General features: G+C 44.3%; 1 protein-coding gene across 1 annotated transcript; it reads left to right on the forward strand.

Moving 5' to 3' along the window:
* Positions 1–5,652: 5,652 nt before the first annotated feature.
* BAG3 (BAG cochaperone 3) lies at positions 5,653–22,828 on the forward strand. Its single transcript, XM_015867408.2, has 4 exons — positions 5,653–5,896; positions 16,375–16,728; positions 18,759–19,142; positions 21,499–22,828. Exons 1-4 carry the CDS (start codon positions 5,726–5,728, stop codon positions 22,270–22,272), a joined length of 1,683 nt encoding a protein of 560 aa, XP_015722894.1. The 5' UTR covers positions 5,653–5,725; the 3' UTR covers positions 22,273–22,828.
* Positions 22,829–24,564: the final 1,736 nt, after the last annotated feature.

The following is a 24,564-nucleotide window of genomic DNA, read 5'->3' on the forward strand; positions in this document are numbered from 1 at the left end:
CACTGGATGCTCTGAACGTGAGGTCACAGAACTCAGATACCAACAGATTCTTGTAGACATACTTACAACTGTGACATTATATTTGCAAAGCAAACCATAAAACACACAGCTGCTGTAACTTCATCCTGCTGAAGATTTCCTGGGCTACATAATGATTTTCTTGAATCTGCTTAGCAAAATCACCCTAAGCTTTTCTTGCAGTTCAAGAGAGTATTGCACCAATCACACAACGCAGAGATGTATAAGATAGGCCTTTATTTGCCCATTCAGAACCAAAAGACAAGTTATTTCAAACCGCTGACATAAGAACTGATTGATTTTTAAAATGTATTTTTCCACCATGCATATTTCATAACCATTCAACATTTTGGTTAATCATCGTAACTGATGATGAACAAGATACTGAATTAGGTTCCCGTGTCTGCTCTGTGCTCTCATTGGTCATGTGGTTAAAACAGAACTGAAGGTACAACAGGGGGCTCTCATCAACTTTGCATCAAGAGCTCTTAAACGGGTTTTATTTCTAAGACTTCAGTCCTGGAACAGGCAAAAGGAGGAGCCGCATGCATAGGCAACTGTGTGTTATCAAAGCATAAGATGGATTCTGTTTAAAATTCACCTGGATAGTCTTTAAGGAGCAGGTGCACGTAATCCTGCAACCTGAAATTCTCCGAATCTATTTTCTCTTGGGAAATCCATCTGCTTTCATGTCAGAGAAGAAAGAAAATCACACAACATCCACTTGGCTATTCACCATTAGCTTACAGCATCCCACACCGTGTGCTCAGCACCGGGGAGCCTGGGCCCAGCAGGGCTCAGTCAGGCCAGAACAGATTTTTGAGCTGTTTGTTGCTGTGCTGGGATCTGAAATGCCCAGTGCTGTGCAGTATCAGGTCTCACTGTCTGCTGGGCATGACTGCCAACCCTGGGCGCTCAGTTCCCTCTCTTGTAAGTTCTTTGTGGATGTTTGGAGCTGGCATCACTCCCAGTAAAGACATGGAGCTAGAAAGTGTAGGACTATGTAGGACTTCAGCTGCACAACTTTCTGCTCCCACTGATTAAAGTACTGGAGGACAAAGGCTTCATATGTAATTTGCAAAAGGAAAAATTTGTATCCAATTCAGGACAGAGTTAAGTAAACAAATTTGGAGCAAGCCTTTTGCACATATATTCATCAATGTGTTTTGATGTCCTGAAAATAAACTCATCAGATATACACACAGGGTGTGCTTACCTTACCATACAACCTAACCCTCATAAACATCATTAACATTACAATATACCTGTGCTTCTCACGTGCTTCTTAATATGAGAAGATTATGTGGTCATTTCTAATCTCTCCCAAACTGCTGTTCACATCTTCACTGGGCAAAACTGTCTGAAGGCTTAGTGAGGATCTTTCCATGCCAGCATAACCCTCCAAAAATCAGATCCATTGGATTTCTGCTTTGCACTGTCTGTAATTTGTTTAGTAGATGTGACATTTAAACTGCTAAAATATAGAGAACAGATGATCAGCCTAAAATAAAATGAAATATGAGAATACAGCAGGAGATGAGAAAATGTGTAGAGACAAAAATCTAGTTAAACATAAACAGTGGGAAAAGAAAACAGTCTTGTAGTTAAAGCAAGTTAAAGGTTCAAAATGATCTTTTTAGCTACTGGAGTCCAGGATTTAGGGGGAAATTAGACTGCTATCACCATTAGATGAACAGAAGTTCTGTGAGCTCAGAGGAGCGTAACCTCATCTTGTGTTTCAGAAAACTGATTAGTTTAGGAAGGAATTATTGCCCTGGTGCTGCGTGAACAACAGATTTTATGCATTATCCAGAGTTCAGTCTTGTTCAGAAGCATTGGAGACGCGGCTCTGACTCAGCCCATTGAGCAGAAGCCCCAGGTTTCCTCTCTGCCTTGTCAGGCATTATTGATCCAACAGCAGGATGGCTGAAGAAGATAATATCTAATCAAGTTACAGATAGCAATCCTCTGTTCTTTTAAAAGGAAATTAGTTCATCAGCCAGCAGGCTGAGGTCTGCAGTGTAGCGGAGATGTTTCACTCTGTATCCCTGGAGCAGGGGCAGGATGCTACAGGAGGCCAAGCTGAGAGGTATGAGCAGCATCACTTCAGCTGTCCTATCCAAATTCACTCGTGAACGTGAGTCAGAGCTGCTGCTACAGATGGGATATTTCCCTGAAGCATTGTGCAAATATGTGCGTGCCAATGTTGAACAGATAGAGGATGAAACTATTAACACTCTCCAAAACTCACCATCCCACATCTGCCCATCCTGCTAGTACAACCGACAGCCTTGCAACTGAAACCCTAAATGACAGATTCACTCCTTCCAGTTCTCCCTTTGCAACTGCTCTTATCATCAAGCTGGCCTTGAGCAGCCAGCTACACTCTTGAAGTGGGGGGAATGCATTCCTGGCACAGTCCCAGGGAGCTCTTTGTATGGCTAAAAAATGCCAGCACTTCTAACGCTGCCCTTGCTCTCCCTGTTGGAGCCACCTCACACTCCCTGTAGATGCTGCTCCAACACTCCATCCTGGCAGTGCTTTTCTTCTTTCTTTTTTTATTTCTTGACCGAGATTTGCTAGCAATGCTTGCACAGTAAACCAGATTTCGAGGCATTCAGGGTATTGCAGCCTCGAGTACTTGCAGCAGTTCATCCACTAGGTGGAGGCCTGTAGATACTAATGAATGATGACCACTGCAGCAATTAAAAACAAAAAAAGCTGTGACAAACTGTAATTCATTCTCCTGATTCCTAATGAAGTACGGCAGGGATATGTTGCTCAGTGGACAGAGTGAGGTAGATCTTCCATCAGAGATCTCTCTGCTTAAGAGCTCTGCCTAACTGGCTCAGGAACAACAGAGAATGCTCAACCAAAAAAGCCCACTTTGTACATCATCATTTAGCTGACCCATTCAAAATATACTAAGGAAGTGCTTAGTTCTAAAAATCCCAGATCTTTTCTGTTGCCTTTGTTCTATCTTGAATTTTCCTTTTCTCTTCATACAGATCACAGACATCAAAGTGTTTTTGGTGTGATCACAGCCAGAATCGCTCCCTGACATAAGGCAGGATTAGCTGAGCTATACACACCATACAATTCCTGCACCAATGTAGCTGTCAGCATGAGATCAGACTGTTTGTGCACTGATATGTGATGCTTTCTTAAAGGCTTTGCATTTTTGGTTTTCTTTTGTGCACCTGGAACAAGACATTCATACAGGGAGTTTCCAGGCTGTTCAGTCCCAGTATTCTGCTCTGGGGTGTAATATCATACTATGGAAGTCATGGGGGTAGACCAGTCATAGTCTGTCTCAGATTGGAACACCGAGGGACTCCATGTGCCTGCTTGCTGCACTTATTGACAGAGATTTCTTATGACTCAATCTGAAATGACTCCAGCAAAGAACTTGGACTGACTCCTGCTTAGAAATACAGCTATAGACATGTGCCATACACACTGCTATCCACAGGTTCATTAGTAACAGCTTTCTGGAATACCTCATCCAGAACAAACATTTCAGCTCATAAATCTTTTCTGTTCAGGTCTGTTCAGATCTGCTAAATTGTGAAGGTTGCTCAGAAAATAAATTGGAAAGCCAGTTTGCAGCTTACCACAAGACATGTTGTTTCCTGATATATCAGAGATATCCACTTGTTTATACAGTGAGTAACAATGACATCCCTACAGCGGTGCTGCTTCAAATAACCCCAGCCAGCCCTGCAGCAAGGCAAGGAGGCAGCTCAGCAGGCTGGGGACATGAGCACACTGCTCCATCACCTGTTGGACTCCATGATCCTGCTGGGTCCCTTCCAACTCAGGATATTCTATGATTCTGTAATGTTGGACAGAGCTGTTACCAGCGTCCTCATGAGAAGAGCAGGCAAAGCAGATAATCTCCATCAACATCTGCTGATCCACCCAATAATCTTCTGTTTGGTCTAGAATCGGCCAGTTTGGAAGACAAAGAAGTGAGCAAAGACCCTGTAGAGCTTATTGAGATTTGTGCTGAGCTGTATTCCTTATATGAACATTTCCACAAACCACTCTGGTCTGAAACATGGCTAAGAACAATGTAAGTTATGAGCTGTACTGCCTCAGGGTTGCAGCCATGGCACGGCACTCTGTAGCAACAACACCTGAATCCAAGGACTGCTGTGCCGAATAACCCACCTACCCAGCAATCCGTACAGCTACAAGAGGCTAAAGTCTACCTAGCACGGACAAGAATTTAATTAAGAGGAAAAGCACAATATCCAGCCAAATAAAATCAATCACTCAGATGCCTTCCCTTCTCAGTCCATGCTCATCTCCGCATGATACTGCAGCCACAGGATCTGCTCCTGCAGAAGAAGCTTGGGCAAATTCTGACCTATCAGACCATGATAATTTTGGTGAGATTTCCTGACCTGTTTCTCAGCAAGGCACAAACTCACAGCCACATTTAACTTATGTCTCTTAGCTACTACCCTGAATTTTCCTCTTATTTCCAGCTTTTTTATTAACTCTGCTAAGTATGTGGCTATCAGCTACAGCAAAACAAAGCTTTTCAAACAAAGAGATCCTTGAGACAAATATTGCAAAGGCAAAGATGGGAGGGCTGTGGGAAGGGCAGCTGTACCTGGGGTTTATCAGGCCCAGCACTGCTGGCCAGGCGAGGAAAGGGGTTCTCCTGCTCTGCATTGCAATGCTGTGTCCTCACATCAAATACTTCCAAATTGGGATATTCTATGGCTCTAAGGAAGGAACAAGGCTGAGCAATTGTCGCAATAAACAAACCCCACTGTCAGAGGATGGATGAGTGTCAGTGTCAATCAGCGTCAGCCCAATCTGTGACCCTGCCCTGAGCTGACAAGGTTCTGACCATCCCCAGGGTGTGCACAGGCAGCTCCTCTGAAATGAGGCACGTGGGTAATGAACGAATGCACACCTCAACCTCTTCGGAGCAAGCAGCTTTGCAGCAGACAATGTCTGCTCTTCAGGGGCTCGGCATTGACTCTGCAGGGTAAATAACTGTCAATAGGCGCCTGGGGCCAAGTGGATCTGTCAGATGGCTGCAGGTGCTCGCTGCCAAGTGGTGTAACCCACTGCCAGCACTCAGAGATGGGGGACAGGCTGGTGCTCACACAGACACTCTACATTCAGATGTTTGCCAGCATCAGTGAATCCAAAGGCTGAGACACGATCAAAGAGTCGATTCTGAAGTACAGTGCCTGTCCACACTGCAACTCTGAAACAGACATTATTTGTGCTGTTTGCCAGGGCTGGACACACATAACCTTAACCCATCAGAAAGGACGAAGTTCCTGGCTTCTCGTTCCGTTGGACCAGAATCGCAGAATCACCGGCTCGGAGCAGGAGCTGTCAGAGCGGTGTCAGACGGTGTCAGAGCGCTGTCAGAGCGGTGTCAGAGCGGGGACATTCAGGCACTCGGCGCTGCTCCCCCAGCCCGCACCCAGCTCGTCTGTCCCAGCCGGGTCTCCCTGCCATAACCCCGCACCACACTGGAGGCCACCAGAAGTTTCCAGCCGGGCCGGGCTCGGCCGCCTCCCTCCTCCCCGTCCCTCCCCTTTCCCCTCCTCCGCCGGCCGGCGCCGATTTCCAGACACTTCCAGCCCCGCGCCTCCGCCCCCCCGCTCCCCGCGGCGGATAAAGCGGCCGGGCCCGGCCTCCCCGCCCCGCACTCGGCGCATGGCCCGGATCCGGCATGAGCGCTGCCACGCACTCCCCGCTGCTCCAAACGGAGAGCGGCTCCGAGCCGCTGCCGCCCGGCTGGGAGATCAAGGTGGACCCGCAGACGGGCTGGCCTTTCTTCGTGGACCACAACAGCCGAACCACCACCTGGAGCGACCCGCGTCTGCGGGGCGACGCGGCCAAAGTACGGCGGGGGGTGCGGGGCTGCGCTATGGGGCAGGGGGTGGGGGGGGGGGTTGGAGGGAGGTGGGGGCCCGGCGCTGGGCTGGGGGCTGCCGGGGCCAGGCTGCGGCTCAGCGCGTGGCAATGCAGTGAGGCCAGGAGCTGCCTTTTGTCTCTGACGCACTGCAGTCCCTTTTTTGTGCATTAAATCATCCGATACCTCGGCTCCGGGGTGTTTATTTAAAGTTGGTGAAGTGAACCCGGCCGGCCCGGGGAAGGCTGGGATGGGTTTTTTTCGGCTGCAAATGAGCCGAGGCGACGTACAGAGCTTCAAAGTGACGCGGCTCAGACTTGTCAAGAGTTTTAGGGTTTTTTGTTGTCTTGGTCTCGTTCCATACTCCGTCACTTCGTTGTGTTGTGTCTGTAAGTGCGCTCAGAGAAAAGCTGCATCTCAGTCCTAATATGTCCATGGCTGCGGGCAGCGGCTGGGAGCCGGTGGGACCCGCAAAGTGGCTTTTCGGAGCCCAACTCTGAGCCTTCAGAAGTTGCGCCGTGTGACCCGCCTTAGTATTAACGCGGTGACTGAAAAGAAAGTGCTGGAAACTTGAGCTGCACCGCGAGTTGCCAGAGTGGTGGAAAAACAAATCCTGGGGGGTTTTCTTGCATTTCTCTGCAAGCAACGCTGCTTTCTTTCAGCCCGGGTACGGCCAACCTCGCGGCTTCGCCTTTAGTTCTGCAACCCCATAAAATGGGCAATGATGAAGCATAATATCGCGGCTCCTGTGGAGGATTTCTGTCCGTCCTTGCGACCTAAAATGTCGCCCGTTGCCGCCGTTAGGACGAGGCCCAGGATCGCTCCGTGCTGGACCCTGGCCGCCGCTGCTCGGAGCGGTGCTGGAAGGGATCGCTTGGACTGTGCGGAGCCACGGCTGGCCCCGAGCCCAGCGCCGGCTCTCAGCTGCCAGGCCCGGCTCCGTCCTGCTGCAAGTCAGCTGGAACAGCCCAGCTGCTCCCTGGACGTGGTGCGCGTGGAGCTGGCAGCCTCCAAGTGCTTTGATCACGGTGACGCGGCCCAGCGAGCGCTGACTGTGGCCATTGCTTCGCCGTCCTGTCGGGGAGAGCCGGCAGTGCTGGGAGGAATCGGGGCTGCCATCTTAGGCAGAGCCCCTTCCCTGGGAAAAGCAGCCTCTGGTGTGGCACGTGGCTCACGTGGAGCCAGTGGAAGATACTCAGTAACTCCAAAATGTATCTTCGATGTAACTGATACAGTTTTTATTCCCCTCCCCACCCAAGGAGTCTTAAAGGATTAAAGCGCAAAAGAGCATTTTGAGAAACATTAAGTTCTTACATTGAATTGCCCATTTTATGAGCGCAGATCAGCTCAGTGTGAAAGCAGACAGAGCTCACACAGAAGTGAAGGGGCTGTGCTTCTCCTTCTCCCCACTGCTCCAGCCAAGTGATGTTGTGCAGTTGCACTCACAGATACAAAGTGCTGTTTGGAATGGAAGAAATGCATTGTGCCAGTTACAACATAGCCTTTCACCCCCTTTTTCCACTCAATTATTGATTATATAGTTCTGGCAGTAATGGTAGATCTTGTTTGATGTAGTTTGGTGATGTGAATGTTGAGAGTACAATAGGGAAAAGTGCTTTAACTCATTTTTGGCTACTGACTTCCTAGTGGTAATGAGACACCTACTAACATGGGCTGTTATGGCAATAAAAATATGCTTTTTAGAGCCATAAAGCATAGTCAAGTCGAAAAGCATGCATTTATTCAAGGCTTTTGTTATGGAAATAGCACTTGAAAGTAACTCGTTTAAGGGAGAAATCACATTTAAGCTGCATTTGATAATTGTATAAAAAACAGGTTTTGAAGTGCTCTAATGGATCAGTGCTGGTTTTGAGTGGGTGACTGAAACAAAACAAGTTTTCATCCCTATCTGATGTTAAATCTGTGGTAATAAAAAGTGGCTCCTCTCCTGCCAACTTGGAAGTGTTACTACAGGCAGAAAGAGCTGTGCCTCTTTTCAGCTCTTTTTGTGGAATTCACTTGTTTTCCAAACAGAAACACCTGTCACCGCTCACTACAAGCAGGAACAGCTTTGGGACTGGTCACAGAGAAATACTTCCAGGGATAGTATTGGAAGGTTGAGTTCTCAGTTCCCTCCTTCTTAGTCTGCCTTCAGTGAGAGTGATCAGGAGTGATCAGAGAACTGCAGAAGCCAACCTTGTGTCAGACCATGTCTCATTAAGGATGAAAACACAGGCAAAGTTGTACTGACTGTACTGATGAAATCAGTGATTTTGTTGATCCCTTTTATGTTAGTCTCTATAAATCCTTATTCTCTTTATAAATCCTTGTTCTCTCTCCAAATATTCCCTCTTCACAGAGATATAGGTAGAACATGAGCTGTTGCTCAGAGAGCAGAGCGCAGGTCCAAAGCTGACTGACTTCTTTTAGCTGATCAAACAGGCTGTGGCATGGCAAGGTGCTGCATTTCCCCTACAGCTCATCTTGATCTTCCTGCTCTAGATTTGCCAGCAGTGTAACCATGCTGACTGCATTAACTGTACCTGTATAATCAGGCAGAAAGAGAAACGGCTCCTGTAAAGTGTGAATCCATGGGAGTTTGTTAAAATGTGTTCATTGATTCAGGTAGCTTTTTCTTATTCAGCTTGGCCTGTTTTAAGCTGCACAGAATAGCATGTCCTTCCTTTGCACATTTATTAACCGTTCCCAGTTATTTGTATGGAGTCACTGTGAAATCAGGCTGGGATAGGGGGACAGTGCTGAGGGGGAACAGAACACCTCTCATTAGATCCAGTAAGAAACAAGCTGCAGCTTTGCAGATGGCTGAGAAATATTTACTAACAGAAGCATCAAAGCCTCCTGGTAAACTAATGATTTTAAGTGTTTGTTTAGTTAATAGCAGTCACTTAGGGGGGAAAAAAGTCCAATCAACATCAATATGCATGATTTTACCAAGAAAGTTTTACTGGTTTTACTGTTCTTCCTATTTCTTTGTTAGGGTCATTGATTTTTGTATGCTTATCTGTTTCCTTGTGTTAACTCGAGCTGTTGTAGCCCAGCATACTTTTTGCAAGGTTGTCATATGTTAAATTGTTGACTTGGTATTCCCCAAAGTGTTGATAAAAATAGATAATGTTTAGAGAAAAAAAAGCAGTAGCGAAGCTTGTGTAAGTATTTACTGATGCCCCTTCCCATATGTTGTTTCTACGTGCAGTAAACCCAATGGGAAATGCTGCCACTAAAAATAGACCAAAGGAATTGACTGTGCTGGGCTTCACTGAGCTCACGTTGTGTAGATCGATAGCGCACTAATGCCTCCGGTCCGAGACTGGCCAGCACAGCTTTCAAGGCTGAGAGCAGTTATAAAAATGGTGCATTTATTGGTTGCAATAACGCATAGGCCTAAACCAAAGGGGAGGGAAAGCAATCTGAATCTGTTACTGATGGATTCTGCCTTATTAGAGGAATGGCTAATTGTATCTATCCGCACCGTGTGGGTAATTCATGACTCTTCTCTGGCTGCTTCCCCAGATAAGACATAAGTCACTCAGTTCCCATCTCTTTAGGATTAAACTTATTTTTGAGTGCTGACTGGAAGGTTTGGTAGACCGAATTAGAACTTGCACTGAAAGCACCTCTCTGAACATCAGTGTCTTGCAGTGGTTCACGTCAGTGGAAGAATACAACAACATGTTACACTTGGGATCTTTTACCTGCAGTGCTTTTTACATTACTTAGGCTGATAAATATTCTGTCATAGTCAGGCTTGCAGTTTGCCTGTTTCTTAATAAATTAGTCATTAGATTTGAGATATAGTGCTTTCTATATACTGTATATGTAGAATCTGCAAGGCAGTCAGTAGGGGATTTCTGGACTAAGCCAGTACACAACCTTCCAAGTTCCATGGAGCTGCTTTATATAGTCATTTAGAGCCTGACTCAGTAGAACACGGTAAACAGGGAAATAACATACAGAGACACCAATTCATTTGAGAATGAGGGATGGATCAAAGATAATTTAGCTCCAAGTAATGTGCCTGGGCAGTCATGGGCCAGAAGAAGTTAAGAAGGATGTTAATTTCCTGGTTCTGCTCAAATTCAAGTACATCATACCTTTCTTCTAAAGAGGAAGAGTACTTGTGCCAGTGTTCTTAGCTAGGAATCATATTTTTAACACTCAACCTATACGCAGCCGTGGCTTTTCTGTACCCATGTACCAAAAATAGAATTGTTCACACTGGAACCATGATGAAGCAGATAACAATCTGATACGCTCTGTGGTATACAGACAACATCTCTCTCTCTAGGTAAGCTTCGTCTTTTTCCTCTGGCAGCTGTGCCTTCTCAGTTATGCCAGGCTAAATATAAAATAGAAGAAATGGCTTGCTCACATAAATTACATTGTTTAATTACAGGTATTATACATTCAGTTTCTTCCAGTATCTTCAAATACCTTGCAGAAACTGTTTTTAATATTTGTTTGGTTTGGTTGGTTTGTTGTTTTTGTTGGGTTTTTTAATAGGCAGGAAAATGAGCCATAGGATGGTGAAGCAACTTGTGTGATGTCACTCACCCACTAGGTCAGGTAGCACAAAAACATGTTTTCATGGCTGATGGCAAGTCTTATAATTGATAGATGGGTGCAGGGTAGCCAGTGCTTCTTAGGTAAGCAGGCAGCAAACATAGGTGAATGGTCCTTGATGAGGAAATTTCTAGTGCTCTAATGGGCTTTCTTTGAAACCAGTGTATAGAAGCCAGCAGGATGGGTGATACCAGCTCCCTTTCTCAGAACTCTTTGCTCCATGCATCAGCCCTTGCTTTCTTTGTATGTGCTCAGTTGGGGCCACCCAAGGCTTCCTGTGAGTGGGCAGTTTCCACTCTTGGGCGTAAAGGGCGAGTGTCATCACGTCATGCCAAAATGACATCTTAGCCCAAGAAGGAATTGGCTTTAGTGATCAGAAAAGAGCAGTTTCAATTCCTGTAATAAGGTAGATAGTCTTGGATGGTAGATGGCCAACATGTTTGCCCCAGTAAGGCTCTCAGTTCTGAAGAGCTTATGTTTAGAAGTCCTCTTCAATTTTTAATAGTGATTATTTGTTTCTAATGACATCATTGTACTCCGCCAGTCAAAGCATGCATTAATGTAATACCTGTAATTATCATACAATCATCTTGTATTATACGAGAGAGAACAAAAGGCCTATTTGCCTACACATGTGTATGTTATGAAATAAAAGGCAGCATTCAGCAAATACAACATCAAAAGCAGCTCACTGTATAAGTAGGTTACATGTTGCGACTGACACGAAGGTCTACTGGGACAGCTCATGAGGCTCAGCTTATTCATGGTTTCCTTCAGTCATCAGCTAATGATATCTTGCTCAAATACTCATGTGCTCAGTGTATCTATATTCAGGTTGGATATTAGGTAGAACTTCTTTTCTGAAAGAGTGGTCAGGCACTGGAATGGGCTGCTTAGGGAGGTGGTAGAGTCACCACCTCTGAAGGTGTTCAGGAAACGTGTAGATGCTCTACTGATGAGCGTGGTTTAGTGGGCAGTGTTGGTGATAGGTGGACAGTTGGACTAGGTGATCTTAGGGGTCTTTTCCAACCTCAGCAATTCTATGATTTGAGCACAGTTTTTGCTCAGCAGTATATGGATATAAAAACCTTCAGTGCCTGAAATGGCATTGGGAAGCTACAGGTCAGTTACGTGAGCCAATGACTCTCTACGATGCTGTGTGTCTAATTCCCTAAGAAGAATTAGTTAAAAGCACTTCCTGATAATGTTGTATCAAGTATGAAGCACTCTTTAGTACTGAGATCAGATTACAACAAATAAATGAGCTTGCAAGGGTAGTGTAATTTTGGTTTTATCTCGTTAGTACAACAGAAAAGGGAGGGAAATGGTGTGGCTAAAAGTGAAACACAAGTGGATAGGGAATCCAGTTGTAATAGTGAATGATTTGCCTCTCCACAAAACCCTTTTAATTGTAAATAAACCTGGCACACCACTCTTAGATTTGAATATAAGAAACAGTGTGTATTCAGTGGCCATTTCTGATTTTACTGTAACCATTAGACTTTCTGCTTGCATACAGAAAGAGACACATTCCATCTCTTGGTGATGTTTGCAACACTTCAGTTTCTTTGCTAGGTAATATTTACAGAACAAGTAAAACTTAAATATCTGTACTTTTGCTCTGTAACAGCTGTGAAGGTGCTGTGTGTACAACGTGCTTTGGAGAACTGGATTTACTGTCTTATGAGTAGTGTCTGTGTAGTTTAAGAAGTGCTAGTGTGTGATGGGACGTTGTAGTGTTTGAGGAATGAAAAGCATATTTAACAGGCAGCTTCAAAAGGGAGGCTTCATATTTGTTCCAGGTTTTCTGGTAATCTCATTTGCATGTAGAATTGTAACTAGTTTTGTTGTACTGGTACAGCCATCCAGATGCCTTCCATGGCATTTGCTAGCTTAAGCACTGAATGAACTTGCAGGTTTCTGTGTTTCAGGAATGACACTTGTACAGTCATTGACATACAGACACAGGTAGGTCATTGTCCATTCTGGACAGGTGGTACAGGAAATTTTCTTGCAAGTTGTCTCAATCCCTTTGTATTTTTCCCCAGTGGCACATAGTGCTGGAGCTTACAGTCTGTGCCCAAGTTAGAGGATTTTAGTGTTGCTGGCCATGCCCTTCCTATGGGAAGCCAAGAGTAGGATGTGGGGTATGAAGTGTTTTTTCCAGTTGCACAACTCGTGCTGGCTGCACCTTTATTTATCGTGGTGATGACCTCACAACAGAAGCACGTGTCCCCTTCCCAGGAGGTGTAATCACTGTGGTCTTCCAGCAGCCCCACACTTGTGTGTGCAGCAGAGCAATGCAAGCAGCTGCGCTTCCCTGAGCAGCCCTGTTGGTTTTGGCATTGATGCCTGAAATAGTGGATTGCATCTGAGTTCCTGGTGTTGTTGCAAGCGACCTGCCAGGGCTGTTTGCACCTCTGGATTTCCTGGGGGGAACTGTGATATTTTTGTACTTCCTTATTTTGGGGGATTCTGCCCTTAAATACGGTGTATGACCACAGCCTGAACTTCTGTAAGGTTGACCACCAGTTCTGGGGACTTAATTCTTCTGCTTAGAATTATTCTCAGTTTCAGCATAAAAATGCTTCTCATCCCCTTGAGTGAGGAGAGAAGGAATTACTCCAGCTTTTCATGCAGTAATAGGAGTTATATTCCTATATGTATTTTTTTTAACTTCACCTACAACTAAGGCTTTTAATGCAAATAAAAATGTGACCAATAAATTCAGCATTAACTCTGGACTTGTATAGGTAACACACTTGTTAGCCTACTAAGCAAAAGCCATATTTGTTAGAGGGCAAATAGAGATCAAAATGGACATTTTTTACCCCCCTGAGCTGGCTGTGCTGTGGAATTTCTGAATTAAAGCATTGAGAACTCACGCATCCATTCTCTTGGTGTTACCTGGAGAGCTTTGCAGAGCCTGGTTCCACTCCCCTTTGTCACACTATCCCCAGACACACCCCAGTTTCTCCTGCAGTCTTATAGAACCAGTTTGTCAGGGCTAGAAAGGCTCATTTCCCTCGCACGAAATAGAATTTCTTTCTTTTGCTGAAAGCCTCGCTTTGGGGGATATGGAGATCACTGTGCATGAGATGTTCTGCTGGATCTTGGCTTAAAAATGGGCCTGAACTTCTGGCAGCCATCTGACCGAACCAAGAGCCTTTTTAGTCATCAGACATTGTGTTACTGTGGCATTCCTCAGCGTGGGGTGTTTCAAAACACTAATTTTGCACGTTCATCGACCTGTGAAACTGTGAGGTGAGAGGGAACAGAAAAGGAGGAATGCTGAGAATGTGGTGATACAAACTGGCCAATGTCAACAGCTGTAGATGGAGTTCAATCTTTATTATGTGTTGAGGGGAGCAGTGTGGGGCTGGAAGAACAATTGTGATGAAAACTCCTCTCCCAAAGCTGTGATCTGGCAGCCTCAGAGCTACTGGTGGTGGAAGAAAGGGGAAAAATGGTATTTCTTCCTTAGCTGAAGACTGCTCCTTATGGCTGTACTGTTCAGCAACAACAACAGAGAAACCCCAAACCTCCTGACTACAGGGGAAAAAAGCCTGGAACAAAGATCAAGCTCTAAAAGCAACTAAAAGCAATTTTCCACAGGAAGAAGCATAGGCTGTCTGAAGCTGTAAGAATAAATGATGAATTACAAAAGCACGGCTTATGCTGTGTCTCTTAAAGAGGAGCATGTGCTTCCATTTGGGGGGTGGGAGGGGGGAGGAAAGTGCTGAACTTGCAAGAAGTTCACTTTGGACATAAACTGAAATGTTGTAAAAGTAGTTCAGCTTGATCTCTTTTCTTTGGTTTTGGGCTGCTTGTTTTGCTTCCTTTGTCAGTGCTGAGCTTACAGAAGCAGACCTGTCAGGGTGCTGAGATAGCTCAGAATGAGGGCAGATAAAGAGGAGGTAGCCAGGCTCCTAAGAAGGGCTTTGTGACAGCAGGAGGAGTGGGACACTGAATGTTGAAGCGTTGGTGATTATTACTTAGTATGGCTTCAGAAGATTGATGGGATTGTCACCAGATGCAGCAGCTCAGAACACTGCATACCCTATTCTTGCTGGGGCATGGTACATGTTGCTGGGTCACTCAACCCCTCTACCTCTCCTCCCAGCATTGACCCTTCCTGCAGGGTGCCTGACAATGCTCTGTGCGAGTGCAGCTTCTTTTTATAGCTGTGGGAGCTGTGCCTATAGGTGGGCTGCAGCTCTCTGGTTACACCCCAACTCGCTCCCACCACTATGGAGCCTGTGCTGAGCAGCTGGTGTGAGCGGGTGCAGAATGCATTGAGTCAGCACCAGGCAGCAAGGTGCTTCTTCCGCCTGTCGAATCATCAGTTTCCCTCACTGCAAGGCAGCTTGTGTAGCTCTGTGTTCAGTGGAGGTGTAACCCTGATACGGCTCTGTGTTTCTACTTGCTGAGTGTCTCTCAAACTTTCTGACATAGCCACGTGTCCCTGCAGATGCAGGGAGTGTGCTGGCAGCACAGTGTGTTCAGGGCTGTGTTGGGGGCATCACTGATGAGGTAGAATGGGAAGATAATCCTCAGTCCTTGATGTCCCGAGGCACCGGAGCAGTCTGTGTTCAGTGCAGCAGCCTCCAGTGAGCAGCTTCCTGGGGGAGTGAATTGAAAATGACTCATCTGGCCATGGTGGCTCCTGGTGCAGAGCTGGGCATGAGATCATCCTTGGGCTGTAACTGGAAAAGCCAGCCGCGTTCCTTCTCTGCGAACTTTCTAGGCCTCTCCTGTGTACCTCCCTCAGAATGTTTCCTTTGCTCGTGGGGGATTTCTAATCAGCAAAAGCAAGAGCTTCTGACTGCAAATCCCTTCCTTTCTATACTTATCTTTATTCTTTAAATGTACCTAAATAATAGTATTCGTTCTCTGCAGTTTTCTCAGAAACTGGTTCTAAAGAGATACTGTAGGATTCCGTCTTGCTGTTAAAATAGTTAATTGTTACTATACTGATTCATTAAAATAGGCAGAAGCTACATAAACAAAATACTTTTGCCCCTCAAACACCCCTTTAAAAATAGGGTTTCTAGCACTTGTACCATATGTCCCCTTATTAAATTCTCCTCTTACTGAATAATGACATTACCCTCTGAATGACAGAGGTGCTTGTTACATGATCTGACTTAGAGATACATCTGGAACTTGGCCCTAGCTGGGCCTCAAAATAGAATGACCGATGCAGGAAGAACTTAATAGAGGACTTGGGAGGGATCTTGGTACAAAGCACTTTCCCCCTTGCCAGAGCTTTGACATTGTCCAGTGAGTGCAGTTGGCCAGCACAGGAATTAATATTATCTAACCTTCCAGCATTTTCCTCTTCATTATGTTATCCTGTTGGAATCTGCTGAAGTGGATCCTCTCTTGGCTGTGAGTATCTTCTTCAGAATGAAGCAGCAGTAACTCTAGATAGGCAGTAGGAAGCACAATACCAACAAATACTGCTCTATGATGAGATAAATCTTCTAAGTTTCTTTTCTGCTGTTATCTATAACGCTGGGTGGATTTGAAGGGGTGTTAAGGAAACATCTGTGGTCCCTGAAGCTCTCATTTAATTAGCATGGTACCAGGTGAGGCAGCTGGACTCATGGCTGTATGCAGGTAGTGAGCGCTACAGAAAATCCCTGTTGTAATGTGGTATTTTAGTGCCTCAGTTAGCATTTATCAGCACTGAGGGTGAAAGGCTCATACCTAATTGGTGTTCAGCTTCCTTTCTCCTGCCTGCTGACCTTGCACAGACCTGAGGAGCTGAGCTTCTCATGCCTGGCTGACGCTTCTTTTAGACAGACCTTTATGGCTGCTTTCTTACGTGGTATGTTGAGCTGAGCTACCAACAAATGCTATGTGATGTTTTTAATTTCTAGGATGGCCAGTCGTCAGCAAATGGCCCATCTCAAGATAGTCCCAGGCAGATGCCAGCACGGGAAGGAAACGTGGTGTACCCCAAGCTCCGGGCTGGCTACATCCCCATCCCAGTCATCCACGAGGGCATCGACAGCAGACAGCACCCATACTTTGCTGCTCCACAGCCCGGCGTACAGCGGTACAAAGCAGAAGCCGTGCCCACCACAGCGCAGGCACAGCCACCACTGAGGGGGGCCTATGCCAGCCCTGAGTCCCCTCATAGGGGGCCGGCTGAGGCTTCCCAGGCAGATAAACAATGTGGACAGACAACAGCAGCTGCAGCAGCCCCAGCTCCAGCGACACACGGACCTGAGGTAACTCGGCAGTACTGCTGGGGTGTGTGTGCCTTGGTCTCTGCGGCCATGTATGACCTGACTGTCACACGAGTACTTTATCCTTTGGAAAGCCAAACCTGCCACAGGATTACATTTTCCCAATACTTCCACAGTGTTGAAATACAAAAGTGCTCAGTCACTTCAGCAGAAGTGTTTCACATTTTTCCGGCATTGACAGCTTTTGTTATCAAGTGATTTGCACAGAAACAAGCCTGTGAAAATTTTCTCTATAAAAAAGCCTGTGAATGGTGCAGGTGCTCCTGCGGCAGGTGAGGGCTGTTGTAGGGTTTAGAGTGGTTACTCTGCAAGCTGGGAATGCAGGCAGATCTCTTGCATTCCCTATGTGGGAAACAGGTGAGCAAGGGGAGAGACACAAAATACAAGTGTCCCATTAGCTGACAGCTTAGGCTGTTTCAGAAACAGGGCTATTCTGCTTTCCAGTTTAATACTCTGGTTTTATTAATTGTATAGATCTGCATACACAGATTTAGAAGTGAATTCGGAAATATTTTTGTTGTTATTTTGTAGTATGTTATAATACATGAACTGCTTTAAAAAGAGTCACCCTCCTTGCTTTGCTTTTCAAAAGGCAGGATTTTGGTTTGTCTGTTATCTCCTCAGAATTAGCAGGAGCAGTATTCTTGTAATAGGCTGAAGCACTAATCTCACTTCTGTTCCAAGTAAAATAAGCAGGAAATCGAGCCTCTATCAGCATGAAAACACATGGGGAATTTTTCATGTCGGCAGTGGCAGATATTTTTCTAAAACCTGTTTTTGTGTCTGAACAAGACAATTAAAATCCTGTTCGCAGTTTTCCTCAGTTGTTGCTGCTTTATCCATGAAGTGCAAGGATGGGAGGCTTAGTTCTTCCTTCTCTCAACTTAATGCAGCTGGGAATATACTTTTGTATTACATGCAGAATTGCTTCAGAAAAGTCTTCTCCATCTCATGTGCTCTGAGATAACTGCTGAGGACTGGAGAAGCTGCCATCACAAACTTAGGTGGCATGGGCACTAACTGACCAGGGCACTGACACAGCAGTGCTGGTGCCTGTAGAAAAAGTAGCATTTATTTATAGCTGCTGAGCTGCAGAGGTGAGCATTAACTAGCACAAAAGACATCTTGTTCCCTATCCTTTCTCACCTTGCCTGCCTACTTGTTGCTTCCAGCTACATTGTCCTGCTCTCCCTCCTGTGCTAACTCCAGTCTTACCTGGCCTGTCACTGAGATATCAATAAACCTGTCAGGAAATAATTTTTCCTCTCCTTCATGGGTTAAAGTATAGAGAATAGTCCATAGTAGGTGAGTTGATGGACTGGCACAGCAGGAGTAGAGAAGGAGTGAGCTGTGAGCAAATAAACTGCCTTTCCCCAGATGCTGTGGAACCATAACCTGAAATACCAGAAGCTGAATTGTGGTGTATCCCCAGCACTTGCTCCTGCTTACAGCAAATCTACACTAGTGCAGCTATCACTCCTGGTGCCAACAGGGCTGATGTGCTGGAAGGTCTCGTGAGGGGTCAAGGGGCATTAGCCACACATAGCAGGCTTTGGCAGTGCACTAAATTACATGCTTAAAGAAGTAAATAAATCTGTTAGCATGAGTGGGATCAGAAGTCTGAACTTTGTGTGCCTCTGAGTAGTTTGTTTTTTGTCTGCAGTACATAATTTGTTTGCTTAACTTTAGTTTGCCTCACATTTAACAGGTTTAGACAGGAGTAGCCATGTAAAAACAGAAAACATTCTGAGTGAGCATCCACTCCCTGCTTACTTGAGGGCTGGGAATGCTGTAGCTCAGGTTATTACTTGTTATAATGATGCTCTCTCACAACTTCTGTGGTTTGTCTAGCAAGGCAAAAAAAAATAGAACACAAACCAACACAAACCCAAACCAAGGACGTAGATCTTTTGTATGTGGGAACACAAATTCAGTTTCCATTTCTCTTTGAAAATGAAAAGTGCTATGAGCTGAAACAGCTGATTTAATAATGGATTTTGTTTTCATGGCAGCCTCAGTCTCCTGGAGCTTCTGATTCTCAAACGGTTCCACCTCAGTCATCTGGCAGATCCAATTCAGGAAGCCATCAGCTTCCCCGTGGCTATATTTCAATTCCTGTGATCCATGAAAATATCCAAAGGCAACCACCGCAAGGCTACCATCAGGCCCAGAAGACACACTACCCTGCCCAGCAGAGTGAATTCCAAGCCCACCAACCTGTATTTCCCAGAATTCAACCAGATGACAGGGAGCCTAAGACAGCACGAGCACAGTCTCCATTCAGAGCCACTCAGAGAGGGGCATCAAGTCGTGAGAGTTCACCTGCCAGAATTATCACCCAGCAGGTACAGCCCTCGACTCCCATCACAGTACAGACGGTCGTAGACAGACCTCAGGTATGTAGAGCGGGGAGGGTTATTACCTTCCACTTATCTCTGCTAGCCGTGCTGGGCTAGAGCTGAAACAGTGGCTCATACCCACAGGTACATGAAAGCACATAAAGCATTTCTTAAACTTGCTGAGATCCTGAGATAAGCTTCCATCAAGTCATCTTTCCACCTATCAGGATTCTGAAGTCTTTGGATTGTCGAAATACATTAAGCAAATCATTTCTAGTACGTGATGTGATCTTTCCTCTCAGAGTATAATTTAATGCAATTACTCTGAGGTCAGTGATATTGCATTATGGTACTGAGAAGCCAATCAAGTCCATGGGATTTGTGGTATCTGTAAATATACCTCGCTGTTGTCTCCGAACCACTCAGGAGAGCAGCAACTGCACAGAGTAATTTTAGTTATGGTGAAAGAGAATCGGCACAATTTAATCTGAGAATACTTTATAACCAGAGCAAAAAGGAAAAAACAAACAAACAAACAATAAAACAGGAAAAAAAGACCAAAACTACACACCCTTCCTCTTCCAGCAATATGCTACTAGTAAATAGACTCCATAGCAGCAGGGAGGACTCAGTCTTGATTGAAATTGTAAATAAAAAAAACTTCTGAGAAGTGTGAGTTGTGAATCTACCTCTTCTGGAATAATACTTGATGCTGGTTGCTGCCCTTTTTAGCATATACTTTTTTTCACATTAAACAAAATATTCTTACTCAAGCTACAGTTAGAAGTCCTTTGAGTCAAGAATTCTTCAACATTATTTGAGTTGTCTTCTACTAGGAATTCCCTGCTATGGGAGGGGAAGGAGTGATGTATAAAAACAACCCTGGATTCCTTCTCTTCAGAGATTCCATGCTGAGAATGACAGGAAAACCAGGTGTTAGGACAAAAGAGTAAAGACTGACATATAGTTTATAATGTTAGTTTATCTTTAGAAGGTGAGAATTTGAGCTCCCTAAACAAATCTAATATTTAATGGTTAAAACAGTGTCAGTGCAGGCCAGTATATATAGCTTAAATATAAATGTGGGTATGTTAATGAGAGCCAAATCTACCTCCTTTCCAAAAACCATGTACAAACACAGTGGGTAAGTGAAGGAGGTGGCAAAACAAGGAAAATACAAGTCTCAAGAATTCAGTTTCTCCCATAGGATTTCATCACTCCTATCAGTTTTAAGAATTTTCTGACTTGATGACTGTTACATCTCTAGCAATCATTCTGATTGTCTCCAGTAACTCTGGCATAATAAGATTGACATAGTAACCTCTGCATGTAAAACTGAGAATATAGAATCACTAAAACTAAGCACTAACAAAAACATTACCTTGAAAGTAGGAAAATGAAATGAGAATAGCCCCAGATGAGATTAAAGCCCAGCAAAGTACTGATAGCTTTTCAAGAAATAGTAGCTCTTTGTTGCTGACACTCTAAGAATGAAGTGTTGATGCTGAAGACACGTGCTGAAATCTTATTTAAGTCAGGCTAGAGCTTTGCTGGAAGGTCCTACCTTATAAAACTGCTTGTAGGGCTGATCTTAGCAGGCATGAGCAAAGTTTAGTCAGTTGTAGTTTAGTATCTTGAGAACTGATTGGTGCTGGTACTCATTGCAGTAGTTTAAAAGCAGTACCTATCATCTCTTGAGCACAGAGCTTTGTGGTTTAGAAACCTCAAGTTCAGCACTACACAGGGAAAAGAGTATGTAATGAAAATTCATAGCTAATTAGGATAACAAGAGCAGTGTGAAACAAGACCCCTGTTGGGCTTGAAGGCTTTGTAGCTCTGCTTAAGTCCTTGTGATGTGGATGGTGCTTTAGGGAGCAAAAAGGGAGGCTCACAGCTTGCCTACATCTGCCACAGCTGAAAGTTGGATGGGCAAAACTAGAGGTTTTGCCAGAAAAAGAAGAATGGGGAAACTATCCCATCCCTATTCCATCTGCTTTCATTCCTGTTTTTAGCTTTCTCACTCTTGCTCTTACTGGACCACTCTAAGGCAACAGGGAAGTGTACCTTTGGGGGTACTTTTGCCAAATGCCTGGCAACAACCTCTAATGTACTTCCTATGCTTCAGCGTTAAGTCCTTGATTTTTAAGAGCATCTGCTGGCTTTTATGTGTACTCCAATTTGAGATAGCTTAATGGTCTGGATTTCAGAAGAAAAGATGCTGACACCTCCTGAAAATCAGGGTGTTTTTCTAGATTTCAGTTTGAGTACCTGCAGTTGGGATCCTTTCCTAAAAGCAAATAATAATAATTATCTTGGGCTAAGCTTTTGATTTTTATGATTTTATTACCTGTTTTTAAAAAGAAATAAGAACATTGTTGACTGTGTTTCAACATAAACTTGTCTTCCTCACCAGGTTTCTCAGCAACAAGTCCCTCCTCCAGAGCCACCAAGACCATCTCCACCACCTGAAATCAAAACTGAAACCAAGACAATCCCACCGCCTGAAACTGAGGTGCCTGCAACATATATTCCAATTTCGGTCACCTACCGAGAACCAGATACTAAAATACCACCTCAGAAGCCTCCAGCCATGGCAGAGAAAGCAGATAAAAGGGTTCCCTGTTCAGCTAAGGCTGTTCCTCCGCAGGAAAGGCCTGCTCCTGAAGAAACTGTGACATCGAAGACAACGGAAACAGCAGAACCTCAAAAGCATCCTGGTGTTTTGAAAGTGGAGGCAATTCTGGAGAATGTACAAATGCTTGAGCAGGCAGTCGACTCCTTTGAAGGCAAGAAAACTGACAAAAAGTACTTGATGATTGAAGAGTATTTGACCAAAGAATTGCTAGCCCTAGACTCGGTGGACCCCGAGGGTCGTGCGGATGTGCGTCAGGCCAGGAGAGATGGTGTAAGGAAGGTCCAGAACATTTTGGAAAGACTTGAACAGAAAGCAGAAGATGTCCCAGAACCAGTTCAAGTCGATGGACTTCAGCCAACCTTGGCAGAGCCTAAGCCACCACAGGAAATCATGGAGATTGAACCTGTGGTAGTCAAGAGCAAGGGAGATACCAGTAATAAAGATGTTAAAGAGGAAAGCAAAATGGAAAGACATCAGCCTGAGACTAAGGAAGAAGTGTTTACCAATCTGACCACCACCACAAACACATCTAATAACCCAACCGAGCCATAGCTATGTGCTGAAATTAAAATCTCTCAGACTTCGTAACTTAAAGTGTGTTTAAGTGAATTTTAAGTTGCATGCATTTCCAGAGCTCTTTTCAACTGGTTTTTAATCAACATAGCAGCTTGGGACGCAGTAAACACTTGTGGGGAAGGAGGGAGTTAGAAAGAAAGTAATGCATTTATCCTTTATTCTTACACTATGTAAAGACATGTTCTCAAAAACAAACTCTGTACATTAATCTCTTTTAGATCTTCTGAGTGGAAAAAAAAATAAAATAAAAAGAAAAGGAACAACTTTGGGGTTAACATTGATGTGTGTTGTTTGGGATGTATTCTTCTGCAGGTGATTTTTGTACAATCAAAGGCCTGCATTGTTGGAATGCTGGTCCTTCTTTAAGTGTAGCCACTCATGTAACAGCAATGTTTTTATTTTTAATGTTCACAGTTGGGCACTTTAAGCAGTGGTGGGTAGAAAGTGTGTAAGAAACTGTAGGGATATTTATATGTGTGCAGGACTTCAATGCTATATTTTAAGAGGGAAATAAAATAATATAGAAGCCTAATTTAGTCTTGTGATTTTATGAGCTGGAGATGTAAGAGCTGCAATCGGTTTCAAATGCACTGAAGTCTGAGAGCTGCTTTCTCACAAGATATGCCTTTCTCCATTCAGTTTTTTCCTTTAAGATTTCTCTGTTCTCTCATGTATGTGGATTGAGTGAGCAAAGAATTTGGCTTTTTAAAAATCTCCTGCTCTCCCTTTTTCCTGGGAGTTAAAAGTAATTTGTTGGAGTCTCACAGTAACTTACTTCAGAGTAGTTTAACTTGTTCTGTAAAGCTATTAGCCTTTTATTAGCACTACTTCTGAATTTCCAGACAAACACATTTGCTTGGTATTCATTTCCAGCTAAAGACACTACATATTCATAGCATAATTGAGAGGCAGCCTTCTCATTTCATGAACATTTGAAGCAGTACTCGGTGGTTGGTTTAATTGATTAGCAACATGCATTTAATCGAGGAACATAAAACGTGATTCAGGTTTCATCCATGAAAAACGAAAGCAGAATGATTCCAAGTGAGGAAGGAGCCTGAACCAAACTCCAGAAATTACCTTTGGCTTTCATTTGTTAAATGAATCAAATATCGTTTTACATGACAGCTTATGTTAACAGCATATGAAGAAAATTATAGAGATGCTTAAAGCAATTATAGTCTGAATCATGGAGTTCAATTGGAAATTAGTTTTAAACCCATTTGAACACCTGACTTTAAGGGATAGGTTTGGACAGGTCATCTAAAACTGCTGCTTCTTATTTTAACAGAACCATAAGTGTTCTTGAATAACAGATGGACTGTGAGGTGCCTGCTTAGTTGTAGGTAGAACACTGATGCTTCTTTTAGTTTCATTTTGATAGTCAACACCATGTAAAAATACACAATGTCTTGTAACCATTTGGCTGCTCTAACTTTTGCAGCAGCACTGCAGGCATTCCAGCAGAAGAGGTGTGAAAGTTCATCTGCCTGCATAATTCTTGTATGAACTCACTTCAGTGACACATTCCTCCTGCAGGATTGCATTTCAGCTGAGGACACATGTCTCTGACATCATACAACAAAAATACCTAAATCCAAGAAAATCAGTTATGGTTTTTACTGTCAAGATACAAGCAAAGTCTGTGGGAGGCAAAAGGCTGCTTCTCTTCCTGGTTTTCCTTAGTAGCTCACTAAAGTAGTTCAGATCAAAACCACCTCATTAGATGAGATGGGAGTGTGGAAATTTACATTACAGTCATAAAAACATGCTATTTACAGGAAGTTGAACAGGTGCTGTCCTTTGAAAACACGTTATCTGCTGCTAATGGAGCCTGATTCATATTAAACTATTCAAGTTGGTCAGAGTAGGTGGAGTCAAATTTAAATAAAACTTTTAAGAAGAAAAGCTAGAGCTACAGCTGCTTTCTGCTAGCAGCTCTATAAGAGATGATTCCTATAGTCAGCAATACTACTGCAGAATTAGGTACCACTCAAAATGAAGAAAGGTTTCATGATCTGTCCTAATAAGGGAAAGTACATCTGGCTGCCCTGGAGCCGCCTAGTTGGAAGACTGTTGCTCTGAGTCATAGCCTTTCTTTGTTTCCTCTGTTGCTTAAGAGTAAACTACAGGCAGCCCAGCATGTCTGTCTTGACACATCAGTGTGCACATTTTGCATGCAGGCTGGGATGAGGGAATATAGAGGGAACTGGTGAAGTGAAGACTCCCACCTGGTCCCTGTAAGTTTCTGACCTGCTCTGTTTTTGC

This window comes from Coturnix japonica, chromosome 6 (genome assembly GCF_001577835.2).
Source record: "Coturnix japonica isolate 7356 chromosome 6, Coturnix japonica 2.1, whole genome shotgun sequence".
Taxonomy (NCBI): domain Eukaryota; kingdom Metazoa; phylum Chordata; class Aves; order Galliformes; family Phasianidae; genus Coturnix; species Coturnix japonica.